Consider the following 25,020-nt stretch of genomic DNA (forward strand, 5'->3'; position numbering starts at 1 on the left):
CTAGTTTTAGTAAGAATATAGTACCAAAAAATTAGCTTCAAATTTATTATTGTTTGGATTTTATAAGTAAACTTCACCGATAATGAAAATTCTCAAATATGTGAGGATAACTATGTCGATGGATCTACTCCTTTACAATTTCTATTTTTTATGCTACAAATTTTCCTGGCGAGATTGGGTACACTCAGATTAATTAGGGTATACCCATATTAATTGGGGTATACCTAATAAGACAAAACTCGGATCGTTATGAAGTAAAACACAACACCCCTTAACCATTTATTTTCAAAATGCCTAATCTACCCTTGCTTAATTAACACTAATAATGTATTTAGGTTAACTGAATTTAGTTAGTTAATTAGTTGAATTAAAATTCTCAAATTAGGTATTGTTTGGATTGAACTCATGGATCATGTGTTATGATTTTTGAGATTTTTTTTTTTGAGATTTTTTTTTGTAACGGAAATGAAACCACACTAGCCAAACACTTCTACAAAGGGGATTGCAAAGCTGCTGAGTGATTTCATACTCAAAATCACAGAAGGAATCAACACTTTCAATTCTGAAAATATGAAAAGTCGGCAAGGTCGACAAAAAATACCCTACCGACTATAGGATTTTTGACATACATAGAAAGGTGTTACAAATACATGATTAGTCGGCAAGGTATTAATTTTATAACCTGCCGACTAAACTATAGTCGTCAAGGTATAAGGATGAATACCGTGACGACCCTGTAAATGCTATTTTCAGAGATGAAAAGTCGTCACAATATTCAATCTAGGAAGATATCGACTAATACCAGTCGGCAAGGTCGACAAAAAAATACCTTGTCGATTGTTGATAAAAATGTGGATTCATATGGGTTTTGAGATTGAGTATGATTTTGTATCCAATCTCAAACTGAGTATGTAAATACATACTCAGTTTGAGATTGGATACAAAATCATACTCAATCTCAAAACCCGTACAACCAAAATTCAGTTTCGTATTGATTTTTTTGTTTTAATTTGATTTTTTTTTCTTTCCTTTTTTGATTTCATCACATAAATTTTGAGTTTGGAAAGATTTTGAAGTTGATGGATTTTAGTCGGCATGGTTTTTTTTCCTGTAATTCATGTATTAACAATCTGGGCAAATTGGTCTTTTGACACCTTTTAGACACCTCTTAATACACTATGTTGGATGGGTTTAAATTTAGTATACCCCAATTAATTTGGGTATACCCCAACCTCGCCTGGCAAATTTTGGGTTACTTCCAACACTCATATAAGCGAAACAAACTAGGTGGTCCCACCACCACTAACTCTTCCCTTTATTTGAAGGTTATTATTAGGGCGTCACACTCGAATAGAGGGGCTTCACTTGGATTCTTAATGTCCAAAAAAGTGGTTGTGGGATATCCTAACACATATACAAAATGTCTAGATTACCCTTTAACTAGAAGTGATTTTACGTTCAGGCTTGGATTAATTCCAACCGTAGAATTTTATTTGCATGTAATTTTACGTCCAGGTTTGGATTAGTTCCAACCGTAGAAGCTCATTTTACGTCCAGGTTTCTTTTAATTCCAACCGTAGAATCCGATTTTACGTCCAGTTTTCTTTTAGTTCCAACCGTAGAAGTGATTTTGCGTCCAGGTTTGGATTATTTCCAACCGTAGAAGTGATTTTACGTCTAGGTTTGGATTAATTCAAACCATAGAATTTTATATGTATGTAGTTTTACGTCCAGGTTTGAATTAGTTTCAACCTTAAAAGCTCATTTTACGTCCAGGTTCCTTTTAATTCCAACCGTATAAGTGATTTTACGTCTAGGTTTGGAATATTTCCAACCGTAGAAGTGATTTTACGTCTAAATTTGGATTATTTCCAACCGTAGAAGTTTATTTTACGGCCAATTTTTCTTCCCACAAAAACTTTGCCCCAGAATTCACCAAGTACACAATAAAATTTATTAATTTAATTTTTATCTAATTAAATTAAGTTAAAATTAACTAAATAAGGGTTGTTTAGTCATTACAAAATTATTTAAGATAAGGGGTTTTTGATATTACTTATGAGTGACCCGTTTTTATCCTATTAGATGACGCCCTTCTAATGAAATGTGACGCCCCAATAATAGCCTTCCTTTATTTAGTAGTTCAACTTCAGTTGTTACTTGTTCAACCCCACCACTCTCTCTTGTTATTTATTCCCTTCGATCTAGTCATTTTTAAAAGCATAGGGAACCCAATCCATCAATATCCCCTTCTCTTTAGTTTCTTCCTCAGCTTAATTCTCATTATATCACATCTGAATTTATGGAGAATATACAAAGGGTCCAAATGATCTCCCAGGGAGAAGCAGTTACACAAAAACATGCTGAAAGTTATCCAACTGGAGAAATTCAAGTGAGCAATCAAGACAACAATGGTCCGATCAGAACCAACAACAACAGCAACAAGAGAGAATGGTTAGAATTAAGCCTTGGTAGAACATCTAGCAGCAGGGAATCTAAAGAGTATCATCAAACAAAACCCACATTCCACAAGATCTTTACATGCAACTTCTGCATGAGGAAGTTCTATAGCTCACAAGCATTGGGTGGTCATCAGAATGCTCACAAGAGAGAAAGAGGAGTGGCTAGAAGGTATCATTCCCATAAGCTAATGATGATGAGTTTACCTTACATTCATACTACTCCAAGAACTCTTGGTGTTAGTGCTCACTCAATGGTCGTGCAAAACCCAAACATACCAGAAGGAAACACTGTTGGCCATTTTGTCGATGTGGAAGCCTCGTGTAGTGCGATTACACAGCCGGCAAAGCAGCACTCGACAACAACAACAACACATAGTGATATGATATGGCCTGGAAGTTTTCATGTTGATAATCATCATCCACACCAAGTAGCGTTCTCAAATGGTCAATCATCATCATCATCAACCGATGATAATCCACTTAATTTGAATCTCTGTCTTTGATAACTTGCACGATGTCATGTGCAACATCGTCAAAAAGTCGCTTGTTTCAGTTAAATGATGGTTGGCCCTTGATAGTTTCCAAGCGTCAAACCTATGTGTTGTGTTGATTGAAGTTAAATATTAAATTGTGTTAATGTCTATATCTATATCTATATATTTCAATGCTTACAAGTACGTACAGAACTCAAATGTCGAGTTAGGTTCATGTAATGCTTTTTTTATGCATCTTAATATATCAAATATTTAAATGAGGGACTCTGTGGTGCAGGCCATGGGTCTATTGTTCTTTGTTCAGTTCTTAAATGCCTGCTGTTGGTGGTGAAACTTGGTTCTACTTCCGGATATACAGTTCTAAAGACTAAAGTAGTTCAAATGAGCAGTTTGTTAAGAATGATTCTATGAATATCTTCTCAACTGTTGATTAGATCAAGAGCTCGTGGACTAAGATTAAACAGACCAACATCAACAACCTAATACTGTTTTCTATTTTGTTTTTTCCTAGAATAATATAGTATTATGTAGAAAGAAAAGTGATTATGGTTGTCACTCAGATGAGTCAAATCTGTGTTCAGTGTTTTCGTTTCATTTGTTTGCTAGCCAGCAAAACAAATCAGATTATGGATTCTATGATATACTTTTACAAGCAAACATGGACCCTTAACAATTTAAAGCTAGCAGCCCGGCTTTACAGGAACTTTTTGTATATGGAGTGTGAACGTGCATGAGAATAAAAGACGATCAGAATGACTACTACAGTAAACAGAGTTGAAACACATCACTCAACGGTACAATAAGGCGACCAAGACATGGGAGTTCACTAACGGTACAAGAGATTAAAATTTTTAAATGCATATCAATATTGACTTGTACGCATTCAAAACCTGTAAAAATGTCTCCACGGGATTCTAGGCTGCTAACAAATAGCAGGATCCCATGAGAAATAAGATGGGATGGATGAATCTACTCTGCAACTACTAGTGCAAGAGGCCAAAAACTGCCAACCAAAAATTACATGGAATTCAACATTGGATATCTTTCCTACACCTATTTCACCCAATTGATCTTCTACTTCTAGTCCTAACCTGCGTTTGAGTCACCTCCTGCTTTGTGTTTCGACTACTTCTTCTTGTAGGTGTTTGTGATTTACTGGAACCTGTTGGCTTGTTAGGTTTTGCTGGTGTTTGAACCTCCTGCGTCTGAGTCGCGTCCTGCTTTGTGTTTCTTTGGCTACTTCTTCTTGGAGGTGTTGGTGATTTGCTGGGACCTGCTGGTCTACTAGGTTTTACTGGTGTTTGAACCTCCTGCTTCTGAGTAGCCTCCTGCTTTGTGTTTCTTTGGCTACTTCTTCTTGGAGGTGTTTCTTTGGCTACTTCTTCTTGGAGGTGTTTGTGATTTGCTGGTGTTTGAACCTCCTGTGTGCGAGTCGCCTCCTGCTTTGTGTTTCTTTGGCTACTTCTTCCTGGTGTTTGCATCTCCGTCAATGTTTTATCTTCCACGTCACTTTTTCTTCTTTTGTTTCTTCTCAGCTTTGAGCTGAGTGAATTTTCAGTTGCAACGGCCTTGTTATTAATTGGGGAACCTGGGTCTTGTTCCTGCGTAGCTTTCGAAACAGCAACTCTGCCAGGAATTTTCTTTTCTTTTGCCTTAGCACCGTTTCCATTTGTTTGAGCAAGCTTGTTCTTGCTTGGAGAAGCTTTATTATCTCTTTTAGCAGCTTTGCCATTAACTGCAGAACCCAGTTCTCTTTCCTGCTTAACATTTGACACAGCATTACTACCGAGAACGTTCTTTTGTTTACCCTTGCCAGTTTTTCTATTTGTTTGGGCAAGCTTGTTTTTGCTTGGAGAAGCTTTATCTCTTTTACCAGCATTATCAATAGCTGCTGAACCTGGTTCTTGATCTGGCATAACATTCGTAATAGCATCACTATTGGGCAGGTTGCTTTGTTCAGTGTCAGAGTTTTTTCCATTTGCTTGGACGAGCTTGATTTTGCTTGGAGAAGCTTTATCTTTTTTACCACTTGCATGGCGCAAGCTCCAACGAGTGTTATTAAACCATTTATTGACCTATATCCATAAAATAAAAAGAGTCAGCATGAACAATGTGATGGTGTGATGCAGGGTTTTGGATGTGGATTACAAGATTTCATGGTGTTCATAATTATAGATTGGTTGCATTGAAGAATTCAAAAGAAGGAATTGCTTGCATGTAGCCAACAAACACACCAACGAATTCAAGTTTCCTAAAATTCTTAGTTATAGATTCGTAAAATCCCCGGGGAAATATGAAAGTTCCATACAAATATTGTATCTCTAATTGGAAGGGAACATTAGAGAAAGAGGAGACCTGTCGGACAGTGAGTCCTAATTCTTCTGCCAATTTTTCCTTTGCTTCCGGCGTTGGATACTCATTTTCCTTCAATGCTTCAAAGAGCCTCTGCATACACAATTGCCACCGCATATTTCAGGAAACATTTAAAGGGAAGGAAGTGCTAACAAATTGGTAGAACTCCAAAATGTTACTAATGCACTTAACATTATAAGCATAAGCACGACACTTGAGATTATTAACAGGCATCAGTTGTGGCTACTGGCTAGGGAGCCAGAAATTTTTTCATACTATTTTCCCCAAGTAAGTGAAGGATGACAACTCGTCACTGTAACATGGTCAATCATGTTTGGTTCGCCACTATTAGGAATCATAGGACATATTGCCCAAGGGTTAGGCTTACCAGAATCTGACAAGTATACAGCCAACAAACAAATCCTTATTGTACAGGTAAATTTTGTTAACTAATTACCTGGACTTCAGATTTATATATTAAAGGAAAATAATGTCCACTAACTCCAAGTTTTTACGTCTACTTTAATGTCTGTTGTTTTTCTTTTTGCGAAAAAATGATGAATATACCAAGGAATCAAACAGTATATGCATACATCGAAACTGGATATAGGAATTCTAAAAGGTGATTAACTAACTGAATTCTGAGAAAAAACATCAAAGCTAAGAACCTAAATTTTGCAGTGACAGTGTAGAACCTGAATGTTGAAATAATTTGATCAGGTAAAAAGCAGATGTAAAGGTAAAAACGGATGATATTTCTAAAGCTATGTATCAGATATTACCTGAGCAACAGCTTTTCCAAGTTTTGTAGCAGCTGATGCCCTTTTCTCAATACTATCAGCTTCCAAACTTTGATTTCCTGAACCAAATGCTGTATTCTTTGCACCTCCAAATTTCAGTTTCTTTGCGGATATTTTCTCCTTGTAATCTGACTTTCTTTTTAAAGTACTAGCGTTTTTGGTTTTCTCTCCACTTCCTGGAGTTTTAAAATTCTCATTTGAAGATAAGACTGATTCTTTTCCATGGACATCCTTTTTATTCCACATCCCATCTGCATCCACCAAGTCTTCATGTTCACGTGAATCAGACGATACGTGGGTCTCCTGTATAATCATGGCATGATGAAAATAGATAAGTAAAAGATGCCTAAGGAAGAAAAACATAACTTACATAGATTTGACAATTGCGAGAAGGATAACATTAGAAGTTGCTACATGCACTTGCTGCCGGTGCCGTCCTTTCAGGTCTCGCTTGATATAAGTTGCAAAATTGAAAAATATTAAATACCTGAGCCACAGCTTTTCCACGTCTTTTAGATGCTGGCGCTCTTTTCTTACTAAGATCGGGCTCCTTCCCCTCTTTAAGTGAAACAGATACTATATTCTTTGCATTTTCAAAATCCAGTTTCTGGTGGGTTCTTTCTTGATCATTTTCTTTCTTTTTTGAACTATTTTTTGTGGTTTTGGAATTTGATCCACTTCTCGAAGTTCTAGAGTTTTCTTTAGGAGATAAAACAGATTCATTTCCACCACCACTATTCTTCCCTTCACCCACTCCGTCTGCATTCACCCAGTCTTCATCATCACTTGAATCAGAAGAAACATTTCCATAGGTCTCCTGCATGAAAAGGAAGGGGAAAAAAAGATCAGCAAGAGGTTGCCAAGGTAAAAACTGTTAAGTAGCATAAAATATACATCATGTAATCATGCTTGGGTTTGCCAGTTTGTTGACCACAAGGAGTTGAAGGGCTGAGAGGGAAAACATTAGCAGTATAAATTTTAAACCACATAATCAATGGTCAGCCATGCTTTCAAGTAGCTAAGAGAAAGTTATCCGCCATTTTAATTATTTTTTGTTCTCATCTCTTAATCAGTTAATTTAACTTGTTCAGTGTGCTAACCAGTAGGAGTTCACCAAAATTGTTATAAGAATAACACGATCAAAAGCATGAATAGCTGCATATGTGAACGACCTTTTCCTAATCAAAGCGAGACATAAACTGCTGAATATGATAAACACTGCAAAAGCATCAAACAGATGCAAGACTGAGAAGAATCTTACATCGTGCAACTTTTTATAGTCAAACTGTTTGCGGTTCCGTTTTCCTGATACAGGTGAAGCATCTCCTTGCTCAAGTATGGATCTCAACTCAGGATGTATTGTCTCTTTCTTTCCTTTAATCTTTTTAGGACCTTGGTGATCAGAGCCATGGAGAGGATTGGGACCGTCTACTGAAGAAGGCATCCGAACTTCATCTCCGCCTAAAGACCCTTTACCATCATCACTTAATGGAGCAGAGTCTCCAGAGTCGGATGAAAAACCTGAGGAAGAACTTTCATCTTTATTAACTTGTTCATCAACATCCATAGCATCAGGATTATAATCATCATCATCCGAATCATCAGAGGGAAGCCCTAAGTATGGATCTTTCTGGGGTAAATCCTCCGCGTCATCAGATGCAGAAGAACAATCAGATTCATCAGAACTTGAGCCTTCCTCGTCTTTTTGCTCATCTAAGTCTAGCCTATCAGGGTCATAATCATCATCCTCAGAGTCATCTGATGGTAAGCCGAGGTAGTCCTCCAATTTATTTCCAGCTGTTGTCGTAGCTGCTTCAGGAAAAACCTTCTGCATACGGAAAAAGAGTAATACAGGGGTGGGCTTGATCAATAGGGCAGTTGGTCAGAGAAAACAAACAGATAAAACACTAAATGCTTCGTAGCTCACCTCCCAGTTATCCTCAATCGATAGATCGGTTCCTAGGTTGTCATTAAGCAAATCGATACAATCCGCTTTACAATCACATGCTGGGCAGAGCCAACCCTCATCTCCAGGAGGAACTGCAAGACAAAATTAAAGAGATGGTATAGATCTGCACTCGTACAAAAATATCAAACTGAACATAGCACTTGTATCACAAACGTGGTTTGAGTTTTACTTTCTTCATTCAACAAGGGGGGATCCAAACACTTCTGATGAAAACCACGGGTGCAAAATCCATCACAGAGTATAATGTCATTATCAGTAGACAACTCCTTTGACCCGCATTTAGCACAAAAGATCTGCCAAATTGGAACAAGTAAGACGTCAGTTATAGAATAGAGTGAATAAAGCTATTGAGATAAAGACAGTTTGCATACATCCTCACTGTCAATCTCCCCATCAGAGTCAAACAGCGATTCTTGAAATTTTCCTTCGTCACATAAAGATTCAATATGTTGAAACATATCACGGATTTTCAGTTTACACCGTAAAATTTCAGCAGTGGCACGTTGAAGCTCTTTCTCTGGTCTTACTTTTTCAGCGCTGCAAATATATGAAACGAGTTAGGTTCGCAAAATATAAATAACCTTCTCTTCAATCATAAGTAAGTTCCTAATGGTAATGCATAGGGTAAAGAGTAGTGAGAGATCTAGAGAAGCTCGGATAAAAATTACTATAGATCAAGCTCCCTCCTTACTAACAAAAAGCAATGGAGAAACAATAGGAAACAATCTTCCTTCATCAGTATCGAGCAAACTATAAAACAAACCAGTCAGGGGTACACATACCAAGAATAACTAAGATAATTTTATGAGTCACACATACTCCAGGATCATGACCTACCAATATTAAGTTATCTTATGTAAAACTTATAAAAGGGATACTGAAACTATAAACCATAAGACAGAACGAAAAGACCTGTCAAGAAATCAAAAAATCAATGGAACAAAACGTAACATGTTTCCACTCACATCAACATATGGAACCAACATGTTCAATTGTTATATGTGGATCAACAGTTAAAGAATATTAGTTGAGCACGTATGAATCAGAAAATTATAATTAGTTGTGTGACAAAGGGCAACGAATGCTTTTCACGTTAATTTGTCACTTCTTCAAACATAAATGGTGTCTAATGCGTCTCAGCACTAATTCTGCGGAAACTTCCACATCTTCTGAATTTTCTAAATCTCTAATGAGGTCCGAAAACAGCACACTTACTCACCTCTATGTTATGGTCATCCACAAGATTTTCCAATTTCTTTTATGTTAACCTTAATGAGAAGAAATGATTCTATGTCTAAAACCACGTGCAACACATGTAACACCTGGTAGTTTTCAGAAATTTGGGACTTCAAAGAAACAGTTGCAAAATTTGCAATACAGCTGTCACCAAAACTGTTTGTGAATTTTCAATATGAAAAGAAACTACTATTGAGTTGACATCATGGTTAGAAATTAAAAAGGAGAACTGCAATACATAATAACAAAGTCAAAAACAGATAAAACCTGCAGTGAGAAAACTCATAAGATAAGTGGAAAGAAACTCTAGATGACTCTGCAGTACAAAATAATGCATCAATATAAGCGTACCAAATACGAACCTTAATCCTTTCCAGCCATCACCAGAATAAGCTTCAATCAGGCTATGCTCATAGTTTGTTTTATTCAGCAAGTATCTTACGCGCTTCTTAGTTTTTTCAAATACGTTGTCCAACGTTTTATTTGTTCTTTTCCTCTTTTTTCTTGTTTTAGCTACTTCAGTATTGATATTTTCAGAGACAACAACTGGATCAGGTGCCTTAGATGTGTCACGTAACCTAGACCGAAGAACTCTAGGGCTACTAAGAGCAGATCTTACTGCATGTTTTTTCTTTTTCGAGTTTGGGGAACCCCCGTGTCTCTTAGGCTCAGACACTTCAACATTCTTGCTCAAATTAGGAGTCTCCAAGAGTTCATTCTCACCAATACCATGTCCTGCAAATTTGGAGGGCGGAGTTTCACTTTGTCCATCTCCATTGTCAGGTTCTAGTTTTTGTTCCACCAAGTTCTGATCAGGACTTGGATTCTTAATTCTAAGACTATCTTCCAGAATTGGAGAAGCTATGTCGATCGCTTCATGTTGCACCGCTTCAAAACCAGATTCCTGTTTTTGTTCCAGAATGTTCTGTTCATGGCCTGAACTCTTAACCAGAGAACTATTTTCTTGTGTTGGTAAAGTGACATCACTCATAATCTTTACATCTTCAGCAGTAGATTCTTGCTTTTGATCCAAAATGCTCTGTTTAATGCTTGAACATTGCAGAGTACCATTTTCCCGCGCTGGCAAAGTTAAATCAATAGCTGCAGTTTGTTCATTTCCCACACCAGTTTCATCTTTTTGATCCAGAATGCTCTGCTCAAGACTTGAGTTTGTTGTTACAAGGCCATTTTCTTTGGTCCGAGAAGAATTTGTATCACATTGTACATCTCCAGTGACATTTTCTTTGGTGTTAATTGTAAGACTATTTTCCTGAGTCGGGCAAGCTACATCTATCGCTTCACTTTGCACAACTTGAAAATCAGATTCCTGCTTTTGTTCCAGAATGTTCTGCTGAGAGCTTGAACTCTTAATTGGAGGAATAGTGACATCAACGACAGTAACCTGTGAATCTTCAATGGTAGATTTTTCTTTCTTATCCAGAACAATCTGTTCAAGGCTTGAACTCTGCTTAGTAAAAGTGAACTCAATAGCTGCAGTTTGTTCCTCTCCCACTCTGGATTCAATTTTTTGATTCAGAATGCTCTGTTCAAGAATTGTGCTTGTAATTTTGAGGCCATTTTCTTTTGTCTGAGAAGAATTTGTGTCGTGATGTACATCTTCAGAGCCACAATCATGTTTCTGTTCCAAAATATTGAGTGAGCTTAAGTTATCCATTCTGAGACCATTTTCCTTTGTCGAAGAAGAAGAGTCCACAGCTTCAGTTTGTCCATTCCCAAAGCTGAATTCATGTGTTTGATCCCCAACTTCTTGCTTAGTGCCCGGACGCTTTTCTATGAGACAATTTTCCTGAATTGGGGAAGTAACATCCATAACTCAGCCTAAAATATATCTGGATATCTAAACAGCTTACAACTTAGATCTGTAATACAAATAAAAACTTCAAGTCAGTGAGCAATATAGAGCTCCGTCCTGATTATCAGCAATAGCAGATCAAAAAACATGGTCACCTTTTTAAGAGAGGAAACAGTCCTAGTTTGAAGGTGTTCAGGTGTATCTTGACATTCCTGCGAGAGACATGACAAAGAGGATTAGTAATAGATGGTAGGTAGTTCACAAGAGAGAGCGGTAACAAACATTAATGACTTATCAATACCAAAACAAGAAGTGGGCATACGACACCAAGAAAATGACTAAGGAGGTACATACACTTGCACATTCTAAAACAAAAAATTTCGGGGTTCACTTACTACGGTTGAGCTTTGTAAATTGTATCATGAGCCAAACATAAACTCTGACGGGATGAACGTTAGGTTCTGATTGAAGTTTGAATTGAGCTTTTAACAAAGGAGGCAAAAAGCTGTGAAATTTCACAATACTTTCACAACCCATGTGTCTCCATATATAGATCTAAACTTCAAATAAAATTAAAAATTCAATCTGCATAAAACTGACTACTCAGGCATTTTTCAGACTTCCAAAATTTGAATATCCACCAGATAGTGCTGAGAGTTCTCACACCAAAATTCAAATTTGCATAAGCTTGGGCCACAATTGTTTAGGTGCAATCCATAGAACAATCAGCAAAGTACTACGATAAAAGGTGTGCAGATTCTTAGGCGTATAAAAACCCCTTACATTTCAGAGTTTACACAGTACCACGGTAGAAACTAGAAATAGAGTATGATAAGTGGTGATATGACAATAACATATCAAGTGCAGGTGATCAAGTCATGGATTCTACGAGCTGTAACTCAGTGCACTGTGTCACAGAGTTCACCAACCATTGAAAAACTTCCAAGTTCCACATTCTAAAGAGACTATAACAAGATGCTAACAACAAAAACAAGAATCAAGTCATCAACTAAGTCGCAGATCCACTCTCCACCATTTCGAGAGAAACTACAGCCATCACCATAAAACAACCAACTACTTATAAGACAATGGAACAACGAGAACAGCTCCAAACCGCCTTACCGTAAAATTATTAAGAATTCTCCAGAAATCCAGCGGAAGTATTACCATATTCCGTGCATTTGAAGTGCAATAAAGATTGATTAATCTCCACTTATGCATAATATAACCACATTGTCACATAGATCAAAACCCTAACTTCACTACATCGGGCTATACAATTAAATCTAAAAACATCAAATGTACTAAATTTCCAGGTTCTAAGTTTCTATCAACAAAACAACAACAACAAAAAAGACGAACTTGAGCTTAAAAAAACTCCCTCAAGACAACCAAAATGGACAAAAAGAACATATACAGAGAGACGGAGTAACTAACCTCAGAATACCATCGAATCTTGTGCAGCAACCACCACCACCACCAAGTAAGAAAAAGTGAAGATGAAAAAGAAAAAGCAAGGATAATTAATAGATTATCTGCTTTACTCTTCTACCCTGAAATGTGGTTTTAGAATAATTAATAGATTATTTAAGACATGAGAGTTTGTATTTTCTGTTGGATTTTTTCTTTGGGTTAGTTTCAAGAGAAGATTTAGAAGCTCTTGTTGGCTGTTTTGGTTATACTAAACGATGTTCAGATTTCTCAGATTATCGATCTACCTTCTTCTTCTTGCTTCTTCTTCTTCTTTCTGCTGTAAGCCCGCCCGAGATCTCTTGTTATTATTAGCCGTCTGGAGGAACTCCTCTTCTACAGAAAAGAAAAGGAAAGGGAATGTGATAAAACGGATCGGGTTTTAATAAACCCAGCGTTTCGATCGATGCTTAAAAAATAAGGGATGTAGTGGCCCACGTGGCACGCTAACGAAAATACGACCTTCGGCAGGTCAGGAATCCGGATTACTTTCTTCCTTTCTTTCTAGGCAACTCCGCTTTGACCCTTTTTTGTGTACATAATTATTTCTCAGCAGTTTTGTGGTCGACCATGTAAATTCCATAATACTTGAATTTCATAAAAAAAAAAAACTCATCGCATGTTGTATCATTCATCAAGTAAATAAATAAAACTGAAACTTTCTGCTTTGCAGAATTCATGAAGAAGGAGAACAAAAATTCTGGCAACAACTGCCTTCAGACCTAGAGTTTTCTATCCATGAGGAGGGTCATACATGACAGAAAAAATCGAAAGGACACAAAAATTTGAGGATCCCTAAGAGATGTCGGAAGCTACATGGAGATGGAATGGCTACTCCATGTCAATCTTCTCATTTCTTGATCTTTCTCTTGATAGAATGAACCATGGATGAAAGTCCGTTATCCTCATTGTTGTTACTCGATATACCATGCGGTTTGGATTCTGAGTTTTTTCTAGAACGTTTATCAGAGGAAGACGGAATTTGAGCTTGTTGAGACTTCCTCTTAAGAGATCGGACCAAGGATGAAAGCTCGAGCTTCTCTTTCTTTGAAGAACTTGGCATTTCCTCAGATTTCAAGTCATCCTCCACCTTTTTGCCGGGCACAGAGTTGTCTGAGGACAATTGAACTTGTGGTGTCAATTCTTCCCCGTTGCCTAAATCTCCATGGACACCATTTTGCTTCTGTGCTCCCACTTGACGAGCATAAGCTGCACTTCTGCAATATCCATCCAAATTCTTGTCCATTAGAAATATTTCAGAAAACCAAACTGATATAAATACAGTTCAACGAGAAGAAGACTAGCTTGGCTACACGACATGGTCCCATGTTGTATATAGTAAACGACACACATAGAACAGTGGGACAAGTGCATGCTATGCACCTCTGGGGCATATACTTATGCAGAGTTCTACTCTATCTGATGATCACAACCCAGTAAGGGTTACAGCCCTTCCAATGCTCAAGAATGACTTGTCATCAAAAGGAACAGCTTAATTCGTCTAGTTAGGAATATATTGAACAGGATTTGATTCAGCATTCAAATGTGTATATATATTGAATATATCTGGTACTGGAGAACTTATTAGTGGGTGTGTAAAGCAAGCTACATACCTTTTGTACTGTGGATCTGTAGGATCCAACGCAAAAAGAGGAGATTTATACAGATTTTGAAATCGAGGATCAGTGTAATCAGCCGCGGGTATTTTGTCTTCGGATGGATCTTCCTTGTTCCCCTTTTTCCCTTTAGCTTTGTTACGTTTAATATTATATCCCTTTAAACCGTTGTTTGCCTCCTGGTCATCAGCAAGAAGTAATTCCAGTTCCGCTTTGCTGGCTTCATGTTCCTTTTCTGTATCTTCAAGCTGCTTTTCCTTGCGATTATTTTTACCCCTCTTACTGAATTTAACTGAAGATTCGTCAATGAAAAAGTCATCCTGTTCAGCTTCATCTCGACCACTGCCACTACTCTCATCCTCCGATGAGTGCTTAGAAAAGTTCTTTCTTGCCTTCTTTTTCTCACTCTTCTTTCTAAGATATTGATTCCACACTGTTTCGGACTCCTTGTCCTTTTTCTTCTCAAGAATGCGCTTACTTAAGTCTTCTAATCCAGTATTGAAAGTAACCTCCATATCCTTGTTCCCATCCTCATCATCATCTCCTCCATCTGAACCCTCATCACCCTTCTCAAAGAGAACCCGATACTTCTCTGCTTTGGTAAGCTTTTCTTTGGATTGGTCATCCTGAGCGTCGATCTCATCTTCATCATCATCATCATCGCTTACATCAGAAGCTAAATACGCATTCATCTCCGATTCAGCAAGCTATAGAAGTGACATCACTTGTCAGTGTAGCATTAGGAATAAGTATATAGCTAATGCTAGGGAAAATTTAAATGGGACTTTAATTAAGCATCTCATTCTCGTCCCGCGCAGAATTTAAATACTCAGATTATCATGAAATGACTAGTCCCTACATAATTATACATGGACTAGAAACCCACAAGGCGACTTTAATCATTAAATTACACAAACTAGTTTAATACCTCGAATGTCTTGTAAAATTCAAAGTTACTAAACCAAACCAAATCACTTCAGCAATAGGATCGTAACAATAATCACCAACCTGGTCAGCATTGAAAGTTCGTTTCAGGGCCTTAATACGTTGTGGCTCATCTTCGTCCCACGTAAGTTCAAGGTTGCTATGCTGCAGTGCACGAGTTTGAAAATCTATACCTTCATAGTTCGTAGGTCCCTGAAGTGAAAAAACAACAACTGAGCATTAATATTCTACCAGTGAAACAACTAACACATCAACTGAAAAGTTATCTAGTCTTAGAAGTGAAACACCGTAATAACAGAATATTTCAGAAGCATGTATATATGTAACACTGTTCCGCTTCATAAGTTGGTTCAAAAACAAAAAAAAAAAGTCAAAGAATAGTACCTCTGTAGCGATGTCCCTCGGGGGATGCTTAAATTCCATAGAATCGGGTATAAACCGCAGATCCAACACATTTGATGTTCTTTCGAATTCAATACCATCACAATTTTTGTACAGGTAATCTGCCGTATCGCTCGAATCACACTCCACAACCGCATAATAATACCTGAAATTAAACATACACAATAACTTAACCAATGATATATCGAACTTGTTCAAATGATTGTAGATAGCATATAAAGATATCCAGAAATACAATGTAGTAAGGCCAAAGAAAGCTCGTTAAGAAGCTGGAAGCATTATGATGTGCCTACTAGTAGAAGTAGTATCAACACCACGAATGCGGAACGGAAACTAATTGGCATTTCCAAATTAAGAAACAGCTATGATTATAATATTAACTCCAGGATATATAACACACACAAAAAAAAAATATAAAAAAAATAAAAAATAAATAATTGGAAGTAAGAACATGGAAATAGGCGCCTTTTGCAGTTATGTGATTACCTTAGGCGACTTTTCTCATAAGCACGCAACTTTTCTTCGTCAATTTCATCATCACCATCATCGTCGTCGTCGTCACTCTTCTCTTTGCCATCATCAAATAAACCAACTGGACCCTTCACTGCTTCCTCTTCCATACGCTTAAGCCCAAACTCAGATGGATACACAGCAATAGACACAATTTTCCCACTTTTAGGAAGAAAGGAACTCATCACTACAAATAGATCAGCAGCCTATACAACATCACAACATTCAGATATGGAACTAAACTGTATTAAAAATCATGCGACAAGAAACACAACATATCTCAGTAATGAAAACTAACAAATAACTCTCTTGCACAAGAAATAGTATTAATAAAGAATTGTATGGATCAGTCTATAATCTACATGAACAATATATTGAGCATATTTTAATACTCCAAAGTCAAAACTATACGTTCCAAACAATTTCTCATCATCCAACAAGAATTTGAAACTCACTTTCTTTACACTAAGTAAACATAAATAACCTCAGAGATCTACAAAATTTCCCGTGAACAGTAAGATCATCCAAACTACATTATCAAAATTTTAGGGAACTGATACTAGAAGTTCCTAGAAATCAAGTGCATGCGTGTGTATCTGCTGCAAAGTCTTGGATGGAATTATTTAAGTCATAACTTTCTTTGGTTGTTTCCATATTGGCAGAGCCGCAGAGGCATAGATACTAATTAAGGACAATTTGTAGATTTGGATAGAATTGCTTAAAATATGCAGGGCAATAACACTACTAAGTCGTGCGTTTATATATATATGAGAGACAGGGAGAGGTGTAGAGACAGAGTTACGCACCCGAACTTGACTCCAGTCCATGTTAACAATCGCCAGTCTACGAGTCTCTTGCTCAATCACAGGTATGTTTTCTTCCTGCTTCAAAAGAAAAAGGATTACATGAAGAGAAAAGCATGCATAATTGGGTGTAATTAAGCTTTCAACAGTGAGTAGTTTGGTCATAATTGTCCGTACATAAAACTCAAAAATGAAACCTAAACTCACCGGCTCCTCAGGTACATCTTCCAAATAACCTGCATCATCCTCATCAGTATCAGAACCAGTCGAAGACGATGTATCATCGCTCAACTCGTCTGCTGATTCGGTCTCCTCGGATTCACTATCAGAGTCAGACTTCAATATCTTACGATCATGTTTTTGCACTTTGGCTTTCTCATTCTTTCCACTCTTCTCGTTTTCATCATCGTCGTCACTTTCCTGGTCGTTCTTCTTATTCTCTTCTTCGTCCTGGCGATAGTAATGGCGTAGAGGGTTTTCGGAGTTCATGTTTTTCGTCTTACCTCTCTTGTCAACACGAGCAGAAGAGGATGAGAATCCCTTTGACAACACATCCTTAAATCGCTTATCAATAGTAACCTTCGACAGTTGATTTGGAACTGCCTGGAATCTTGGGTCAGAATGCATTGAAACAAAACGATCATCATTTATGACTTTCACTTCGTTCTTGTTTCGTGAGCCAGTAGCGGCGATGCTATCCCGTGCACTAACTTTAACTTCTTCCTTCTCATTGTCTCCTTGTTTCTTTTTCATCTTAGCCTTATCTTTCCTCCCCATTTTAAGTTCGAACACAACGCAATCTAACGAGGAGTACACGAGACAATTGCATTAAAAAACAATCAAATTCTACTTTAAAAAATCCAGAAATAATTATATCCAGTAAAACAGTTTGTTGCTCAAATATTATCAATAATTTAATTTCACAGTAGAAATTTACAATCGAAACACATCCAAATAAAGATTAATAAACAAAGATGTAGAGGTGATTGTGCAGTGTAGAACCAATAACAGAATTCTTAGAACTAAGATTACTGGGACATTCATCACTTCTCATGTAAAACTCTGCCCTAAAAAGTTTCAACACAAAACACTAACTACTCACTTTAATCATCACAGAGAATTAAGATCAAGGATAGCTTGTTACCTGCTTAAGGTCGAAAGGAAAGGAAGGGATTGCAGGACGATATCAGGAGAGCTGTAGCAGTAGCTGCGTCAATGGCAGCGAAAAGAGAGGGGAAACGAAATGGTAGGATTTTAGGGGAATTCAGGGTTTAGAAGAAAAAGTGGTTATGATATTAAAACGGGTCGGGGAATATCCGTCAAAACCGACTAGCTACTAGCTGGACCGGCCAATGCCAAGTGCCGACCATCCCCCAAGGATTCAGAGCCCACTCGTTTGTTGTAAAGGAAATTTTTTTTTTTTTGTTATAAACGTGTTATTATGTTAAGAATATCTAGGATGAATCTCGTTTATTATTGGGATGTTTTTGTGTCTTGCCCTATAAATAGAGGCTCTAATGTTTATCTAATACTGATAATGAATAGAATTTCTCCCCTCTTCTTCTCTCTACTTTGTGTCTCCTTCTCTATACTTTTCTAGTTTACAAGACGTTATCAGCACGATGAATTTTTATTCAAAATGTTGATGTTGTTCTCTTTTTCCTTCGTCCAGATATTTTTTTCCCATTGGGTTTTTATTGGAAAGGTTTTAGTGACGCAATTTAATTCAACATGGTTGTCATCCGAGGGGGAGTTGTATTAATTTTGGTTATTTGGTGGATTCCCACCATTAACTAAGTCATTTTGTTAGACCACATCAACATAACTATCTCCTATGAATTTGCATATCATTTTGATCCATATAAAGTATAACACTATGACTACAAATTTTGTACACTTGTGGTACTGTAAATGCATATTGGCACCTTGTTGAAGAAACTACATCAACTATTTCTGCAAATCATCCTCGAGAATCTAGCAATCCAAGAAGCAAGTCCTCAATGTATTTGAAGAAGCATGAAGACTCGAGAACACTACTATTAGAAGACTAACACAAACGAAGACTTCATCAACTGGCAGATTTCTCACCAAAGCATTGATATCTCCAGCATTCAAGAAATTCGTTTATCGAAATTCGGAAGTGTCGACTCGAAGACTTGTAAGCCAAGATTTAACTGAAGTACTTATCAGGGGGAGCATCATAGTAAAAGGTATTTTACTGGACTATCAAGTTGTACTCTTTTTCCTTCGTCAAGGTTTTGTCCCACTGGGTTTTTCCTTGTCAAAGTTTTAATGAGGCAACATATGCACGTCCAGCTCCGTTCTAAGTTTACTCACAATTGTACTCTTTTCCCTTCGTTCAGGTTTTGTCCCTTTGGGGTTTCCTGACAAGGTTTTAGCGAGGCAATTAACTTAAACACAATGTCATCAGGAGGAGTGTTATAAACGTGTAATTATGTTAAGAATATTTAGGGTGAATCTCGTTTATTATTGGGATACCCTTGTGTCTTGCCCTATAAATAGAGGCTCTAATGTTTATCTAATACTGATAATGAATAGAATTTCTCCCCTCTTCTTCTCTCTACTTTGTGTCTCCTTCTTTATACTTTTCTAGTTTACAAGATTTTTTATTTTTTTTTAAAATCTTTTTTCCTTTTTCTTTTTTTTTTTTTGAAAAAAGGGGATGCCGCGAAGGCTTTTATTAATCATAATCGAAATTAGGTATAATATCGGTGGAGGATAGGGTTGGGAGCCTAGCAAAAAATTGTGCCCCAATAACTTTTTGAATAGCTACTCCGATCTTTTGGAAAAGAAAACTGCCTATCTTTTTATTATTATTATTATTATAGAGAGAAAACTTTATTTACAAAGAACAAGCAAAACAAAGTATTTACAAGAAGCTGGTTGGGAGTCTCGCAACAAGCTGAGCTACAACGCCTTTTTGAATAACAATACTTAACCTGTGAAAAAGAGACCTCCCTACCTTGTCGTTTATATCATGGTTCGACAAACAATTCCTAAGTCTCTTCATAAAAACCACCGCCTCATCACTAAGTTCACCTAAAGTGGTAAAAGAAAACAGAAAAAATTCATAACCAAGTGACGTGCATCTATCCAAGTATTTCTTACGTTTACGAGTAATTTCTCTAGAGATGGCTTGGCCTGGTGTAAAATTATGTGCGCCATCACCTGAGAACGGCGAGATCCCTGTAACGCCAAAGCACGTGTCTCGACCATTCTCCCAATTATATACTAGCATATCTGTCGGCCTCAAATTAGAGTCATTGGTTGGATGGAACCCCAAGGACACTTCTTTACGAGCTGCTACTCCTGATTTGAAACAAATATCAGCCATTACGTCTCGAATTGACTCATGCCTGAACTTAATACCAACATCACTTGCACAATGCAATGCATGATCTCCAAAAGCATCCATCAAAGTGTCGCAGCTGGGACAAGGATTATTTTCTTCGAAAAGCGGTATACCCAGCCTGTAACATAAAACAGATCCAAATTGTATCGGCCCCATACATTGATTTAGTCCACTAATAGGTATAGCCAACAAATAATCCTGAGCATGAGCAGTTTTATTACATTGCCATAGTATTGAATCTCTCTCAGTCATCACAAACTTCTCGGGTATCTCTTTTACCACAGCATCAAAGTATGGTACTGTCAGGGTCTTCATAGAATGCGGGGAAGTTTCATTAATGTTTTGGTTAAAAGAGGGTAAGCTACATACCTGCAAGTAGTCATGTAGAACTTGTTGTGATATTAAGCTTGTTTCAGGGACAGTTGTGCTGATGAGGATAATTTTCTGCAGATTGAAAGTCTGAAGTTGTGATGTCAGGTAACAATAATGGATAGTGTCAGACATGGAGTAGACACCTAGACCACCTTGTTTGATCGGCAAAGTAGCAATATGTTGTTGTAAAAGACCAACTCCAGCACCATCTCCCGTAATTAGTTGTCTTAAATACTGCAGTAAGTGAGTATCATATCTGACTTTAGCCTGTTGCAGAGCTTGTGGGTGTACGGCGCGCATTGTGAAGTACATCATGGAGACTCCGGTACAGCTGCGTAACAATAAAATCTCACTTTGAGGGTCCTAAAGTTTCCCAATGGTATCCATTAAACTGATTGTTTTCTCAACCCTGCATTGCACCATATCATCATAAAATTGTAAATCCAAGCTCACGGGACTTCCTAGTAATTTAACCCCCAATGATGGTCTGCTGATGTTGTTGGGGAAAACACCTTCCACCATAACTTCTAGGATCAGATGTAGGCCATAACAATTCCGTTTAGCTGATATTCAGATACAAACCCCTACAAATACCCTCACATTGTATAATTTTCATGGATTTAAAGACTTCGACTGCATCACCTACCAAAGTACCATCATCTAGGTACCATGCGGTAGATCAAGGGTGCATTGGGACGCAATTTTCTTAACCAATGGATTCAGAGCCAAAGCAAAGAGTAAAGGTCCAAGGGGGTCTCCCTGTTGTACACCTTGAGATGATGACAATGTGAAATTGTTATAATACAATTTTGCAGGTCTGGTGTAACAGAATTCCACCCACTTAGAGATAGATGGACACTGAATTCTCACCTCTTTGATGATAGTTGATTTGTCGACAAGGTTGAAATCATTAGAGAAGTATATTAGCAACATAGACATGTCTGCAAGGTGTCCTTTGTGCTCCAAGAGTCTGTTAACTGAATGCAAGATGCTTTCACCGCCACAAGGAATTCCAACACCAAATTGGTGGTCACCCAAGTAAACAACCATCTCTTTTCAAACTGAAGATGCAACAAGCTTAGAAACTAATCGACTCCATATTGTACCCACTGCGATGGGCCTAATACCGCCTCAAGGTTTCAATAATGGAGTTAAAGGAGCACTTTCAATGAATTCTCCCAAAGCAGTAGGACATTGACCATCAAGCAACAAGTTAACAACTCTGGTAATGGAAATTAAAAGATCTTCTACGACTGCTGCTGCAGGACCACTTATTGCATCCAAAAGATGTTGTGCACGTAAACCGTCCCTGCCACTAGAAAAACTTTTTATAGCATTTAAGACAGCATTAGTGTTAACAGAAAATGAAGTAGTAGAAATAGGATATGGGGGCAATGTAGGTGGTAGTGCATAAGGATGTTTTTGTTGTAAATCAGCTAAAGTAGCATCATTGGAAGGCACAATACCACTCGAGGAGAGGACACGTATAGCTGCACTGAAATGTCCATAACTCAACTTCATACGACAAGCCTGCAAATTGACAGCATCCTACAATTTCTTCTTTTGTGGCTTACCTACAGGCTTTGATTTAGATAGCTCCAACAACTTTTGAGTGAAAAGGAGGAAACCATCTGGTTCACTCCACTTTGAGAGAGCTTGATTGATTGAGGGAACTTGTAGCCTCTTTCTATTACTAGAGCGTTCCTCCACAGAACTTGTAGGTGTATACAATTTAAGGGTGCAAGTTGGCAACACAATTAAACGCAACCAAGTAGACTTTTCAAGCGTAGCCTTCAGCGCTCGTAAAAAATTCAATTTGCAATGATGGGGTATGCAAGCTACAGTTGGGACTTGTTTGATGAAAATTTGATCAAGTAAGTCCAAAGAGAGTCTAAGGGATGTAGCCTCAACAACTTCTGCAATGTTTGACTCAGCGGTATTGGGTCGAGGTCTTAATACTGTAAATGAGGAAATTAGCACATGTCCCATTGAATGGGCCTGCTATGACATTACTTGTATGCAAACGACAGGGTCTCTTCCATGAATGTAAGTGAATACGTTTGAAACATAACCACATTTGAATATGATTCAAAACCCCCTCCCAAGCGTCAAAAACTTCAACAATGGTGCGTATCCTTTCTCTACATAGTGCTTTGGAATCCTCTGTTGCATAATGCTTATCTTTTAAGTGTGTGTAGAAAGAAGGAATGGCATACCCTCGACCACCTACACCATCAGTACACCCATCATAACCCTTTAAGGGGCAATGGTATTTATCACCCTGAGAAACTGAAGTTGAACAGGTATGTGACGATGAAGGAGAACTGGAAGGAAGAAGTTGTATGTTAGCATCCTTACCTGTTGCAGGATTATGTCTATGAATTGTAGAAGATGAAGAACGTGTTCTAGGCATGTTAATTAGAATTTAAAGAATGGTAATTCAAGATTTCAAATTGAATGAATCCTCAAAAATCCATAGTACAAAATTTAAAGCACAAAATTTATATTAAATTACCAAAGATCTATTATACGAGGGTATATAATACCCCGATTCATCAAATACAATTAGATTGGTACGCCATGAATCCACGATAACATAGTATTGGAGCAGAATAACAATCTTCGATTCAGAGTTGCACCGAGGGTGAATATTTGTTTCGAAGGTTGAAAGGCCTTCGGTCAATACTATTCACAAGAAAAACTATATTTTTATGGACATTGTAATGTCCATAGGAACTCAGATGGAGGTACAGGTGTCTGATGCAGTTGATCGAGTTTTTGTAAAACTAATTAAGAAGGAACATTACAAGGTTTGAGTTACATAACTTGTCTAATCATATAGCCTTTCTTTGTATATCCCAGTCTCTAAAATCACATACCATTTAATTTATTTATATTTAGATATTTAGCTATTTTTTCTCTTATATTATATAAGACCTCTGAATATACCCCAAAGAAGAACTAGCAAAGTTATTATATTCCAAGGGGAAATATTCGATGACATGGTTATATTGACATTATCATGACATGGTAAGACCATTTTTCTACAAAACCTAAGCGACAATGAATTTGAAGCTAATTTTTTTGGTGACATGTTCATCTTATAAAGCTCTATGCTCCTACCAAAAATGAGAAAATTCTAAGGCGTATAAGATTACCATCTACCATTTTTAATATCAACCGTTGAAGACTAACATTTGAAATTAAAATTTGTGGATGGTGAAGTTTCGTATTTCTAAATATTGTCATTTTTGTAGGAAGGTAGAGCTTTATAATAGGAACATGTCACCAAAAAAATAGCTTCAAATTCATTGTCGTTTGCGTTTTATAGAAAAAATGGCCTCACCATGTTATGATAATGTCAATATAACTATGTCATCAGATCCTACCCCATATTTCAAAGCTTATGTCAAAATAGCTTTGCATCTCCAGATTGTAGAAAAAATGTTTGGTGAAAAGTTTGCAAACTGGTACGCAAACCTAAAAAGTTATGTGAACTCTGGAACTCGGTTTTGGTTTAAAGTTTCCAAACCGGTTTGCGAACTGTGGCTGAACCTACTCACGAACTACTATGTATTTGTACTCGTACATATACTAATCATGTCGATTATACTTTCAAGTGTGTTTAAATTATTTCTTCGAGATAATTAACATTTGATTAATTCTTTATAAATACTAGACTTAATTAATCACATGTTTGTGACTCAGAGTTAATGCCTTATCTGTTGATGAAAATGAAGATTAAGCTTTTAAGTTCAAACCGGCTAGTTTCGGCTAACCATGTCAAACATAGTCTTTGTAAACGGTACGATTACAGTTTTACCTGACCAGAGTGTATCTTGTTTATGTGAATCATATTCAAAGATTCATATAACGGTGGATATTGTTTGCTGGGTTCCAACGTTATCTTGCTTAAACCTAAATCAACCTATATTTTGAATGTCTATAAAAGGGGAACTCCAAGCAACTGGGATCTTTGAATCCATACACTACTTTGTGGTGTGTCCTAGTTGTATCTAGAGTCGTCTTCTCTAGACTTCATTTGGATTCATGAAGCCAGGTCCAGTTATTTTTCTTAATAACTCGAGTATCCTGATCTTGATTGTTTGTAGACCTTGCTCCAATGATCAATATAGATAGTGATCATCAAAGTTCTCTTCATCTCAGACTTTGTTGATTCCACAAGTTCTATACTTGTGAGGTGCATAATAATCTAGGGTGCACTTCGGGTTACATAAGTCCGAATTTTGAGGATAGTTAGACTTTTGCCAAATTGTTATCGATTTCCATCACCTTGATCATACGTTTGATTTTTATCATACGTTTCGATCATAATCATGAAATCAATTATATAGGCTTAATCTGTGGGAGGCAGATTTGGTTTAAAGTCTTTAATTGAGTTG

At 37.2% G+C, this 25,020-nt stretch overlaps 3 protein-coding genes across 3 annotated transcripts; 1 reads left to right on the plus strand and 2 right to left on the minus strand.

Moving 5' to 3' along the window:
* Nucleotides 1-2,302: 2,302 nt before the first annotated feature.
* Nucleotides 2,303-2,965, plus strand: LOC113347026 (zinc finger protein KNUCKLES-like). Its single transcript, XM_026590602.1, has one exon. The coding sequence runs from the start codon at nucleotides 2,303-2,305 to the stop codon at nucleotides 2,963-2,965; it is 663 nt and encodes a 220-aa protein (XP_026446387.1).
* Nucleotides 2,966-3,683: 718 nt separating this feature from the next.
* On the minus strand, nucleotides 3,684-12,956 carry LOC113293261 (remodeling and spacing factor 1-like). The gene is made up of 12 exons (XM_026541961.1): nucleotides 12,845-12,956; nucleotides 12,564-12,679; nucleotides 11,282-11,338; nucleotides 9,676-11,193; nucleotides 8,449-8,614; nucleotides 8,247-8,370; nucleotides 8,036-8,148; nucleotides 7,370-7,936; nucleotides 6,596-6,925; nucleotides 6,091-6,411; nucleotides 5,312-5,401; nucleotides 3,684-5,031 (listed from the first exon to the last, which is right to left on the minus strand). Exons 4-12 carry the CDS (start codon nucleotides 11,142-11,144, stop codon nucleotides 4,015-4,017), a joined length of 4,197 nt encoding a protein of 1,398 aa, XP_026397746.1. The 5' UTR covers nucleotides 11,145-11,193; nucleotides 11,282-11,338; nucleotides 12,564-12,679; nucleotides 12,845-12,956; the 3' UTR covers nucleotides 3,684-4,014.
* Nucleotides 12,957-13,205: 249 nt separating this feature from the next.
* LOC113293270 (pre-rRNA-processing protein esf1-like) lies at nucleotides 13,206-18,115 on the minus strand. Its single transcript, XM_026541967.1, has 8 exons — nucleotides 18,017-18,115; nucleotides 17,080-17,672; nucleotides 16,876-16,950; nucleotides 16,046-16,275; nucleotides 15,542-15,704; nucleotides 15,221-15,349; nucleotides 14,210-14,919; nucleotides 13,206-13,813 (listed from the first exon to the last, which is right to left on the minus strand). The coding sequence occupies exons 2-8, from the start codon at nucleotides 17,647-17,649 to the stop codon at nucleotides 13,447-13,449; spliced, it is 2,244 nt and encodes a 747-aa protein (XP_026397752.1). The 5' UTR covers nucleotides 17,650-17,672; nucleotides 18,017-18,115; the 3' UTR covers nucleotides 13,206-13,446.
* Nucleotides 18,116-25,020: the final 6,905 nt, after the last annotated feature.

This window comes from Papaver somniferum, chromosome 1, assembly GCF_003573695.1.
Source record: "Papaver somniferum cultivar HN1 chromosome 1, ASM357369v1, whole genome shotgun sequence".
Taxonomy (NCBI): Eukaryota; Viridiplantae; Streptophyta; class Magnoliopsida; order Ranunculales; family Papaveraceae; genus Papaver; species Papaver somniferum.

What these genes read in the sequence shown, in the direction of transcription:
- LOC113347026 (XM_026590602.1), top strand. Translation starts at nt 2,303, where the DNA reads ATGGAGAATATACAAAGGGTCCAAATGATCTCCCAGGGAGAAGCAGTT.
- LOC113293261 (XM_026541961.1), bottom strand. Translation starts at nt 11,144, where the DNA reads ATGGATGTTACTTCCCCAATTCAGGAAAATTGTCTCATAGAAAAGCGT. An exon ending in GGGAGATTGACAGTGAGGAT is followed by an intron (nt 8,371 to 8,448) that starts GTATGCAAACTG and finishes CCAATTTGGCAG; the next exon opens with ATCTTTTGTGCTAAATGCGG. An exon ending in CGATTGAGGATAACTGGGAG is followed by an intron (nt 7,937 to 8,035) that starts GTGAGCTACGAA and finishes TTCCGTATGCAG; the next exon opens with AAGGTTTTTCCTGAAGCAGC.
- LOC113293270 (XM_026541967.1), bottom strand. Translation starts at nt 17,649, where the DNA reads ATGGGGAGGAAAGATAAGGCTAAGATGAAAAAGAAACAAGGAGACAAT. An exon ending in TGGACTGGAGTCAAGTTCGG is followed by an intron (nt 16,276 to 16,875) that starts GTGCGTAACTCT and finishes GATGTTGTATAG; the next exon opens with GCTGCTGATCTATTTGTAGT. An exon ending in GAACTTTCAATGCTGACCAG is followed by an intron (nt 14,920 to 15,220) that starts GTTGGTGATTAT and finishes TCACTTCTATAG; the next exon opens with CTTGCTGAATCGGAGATGAA.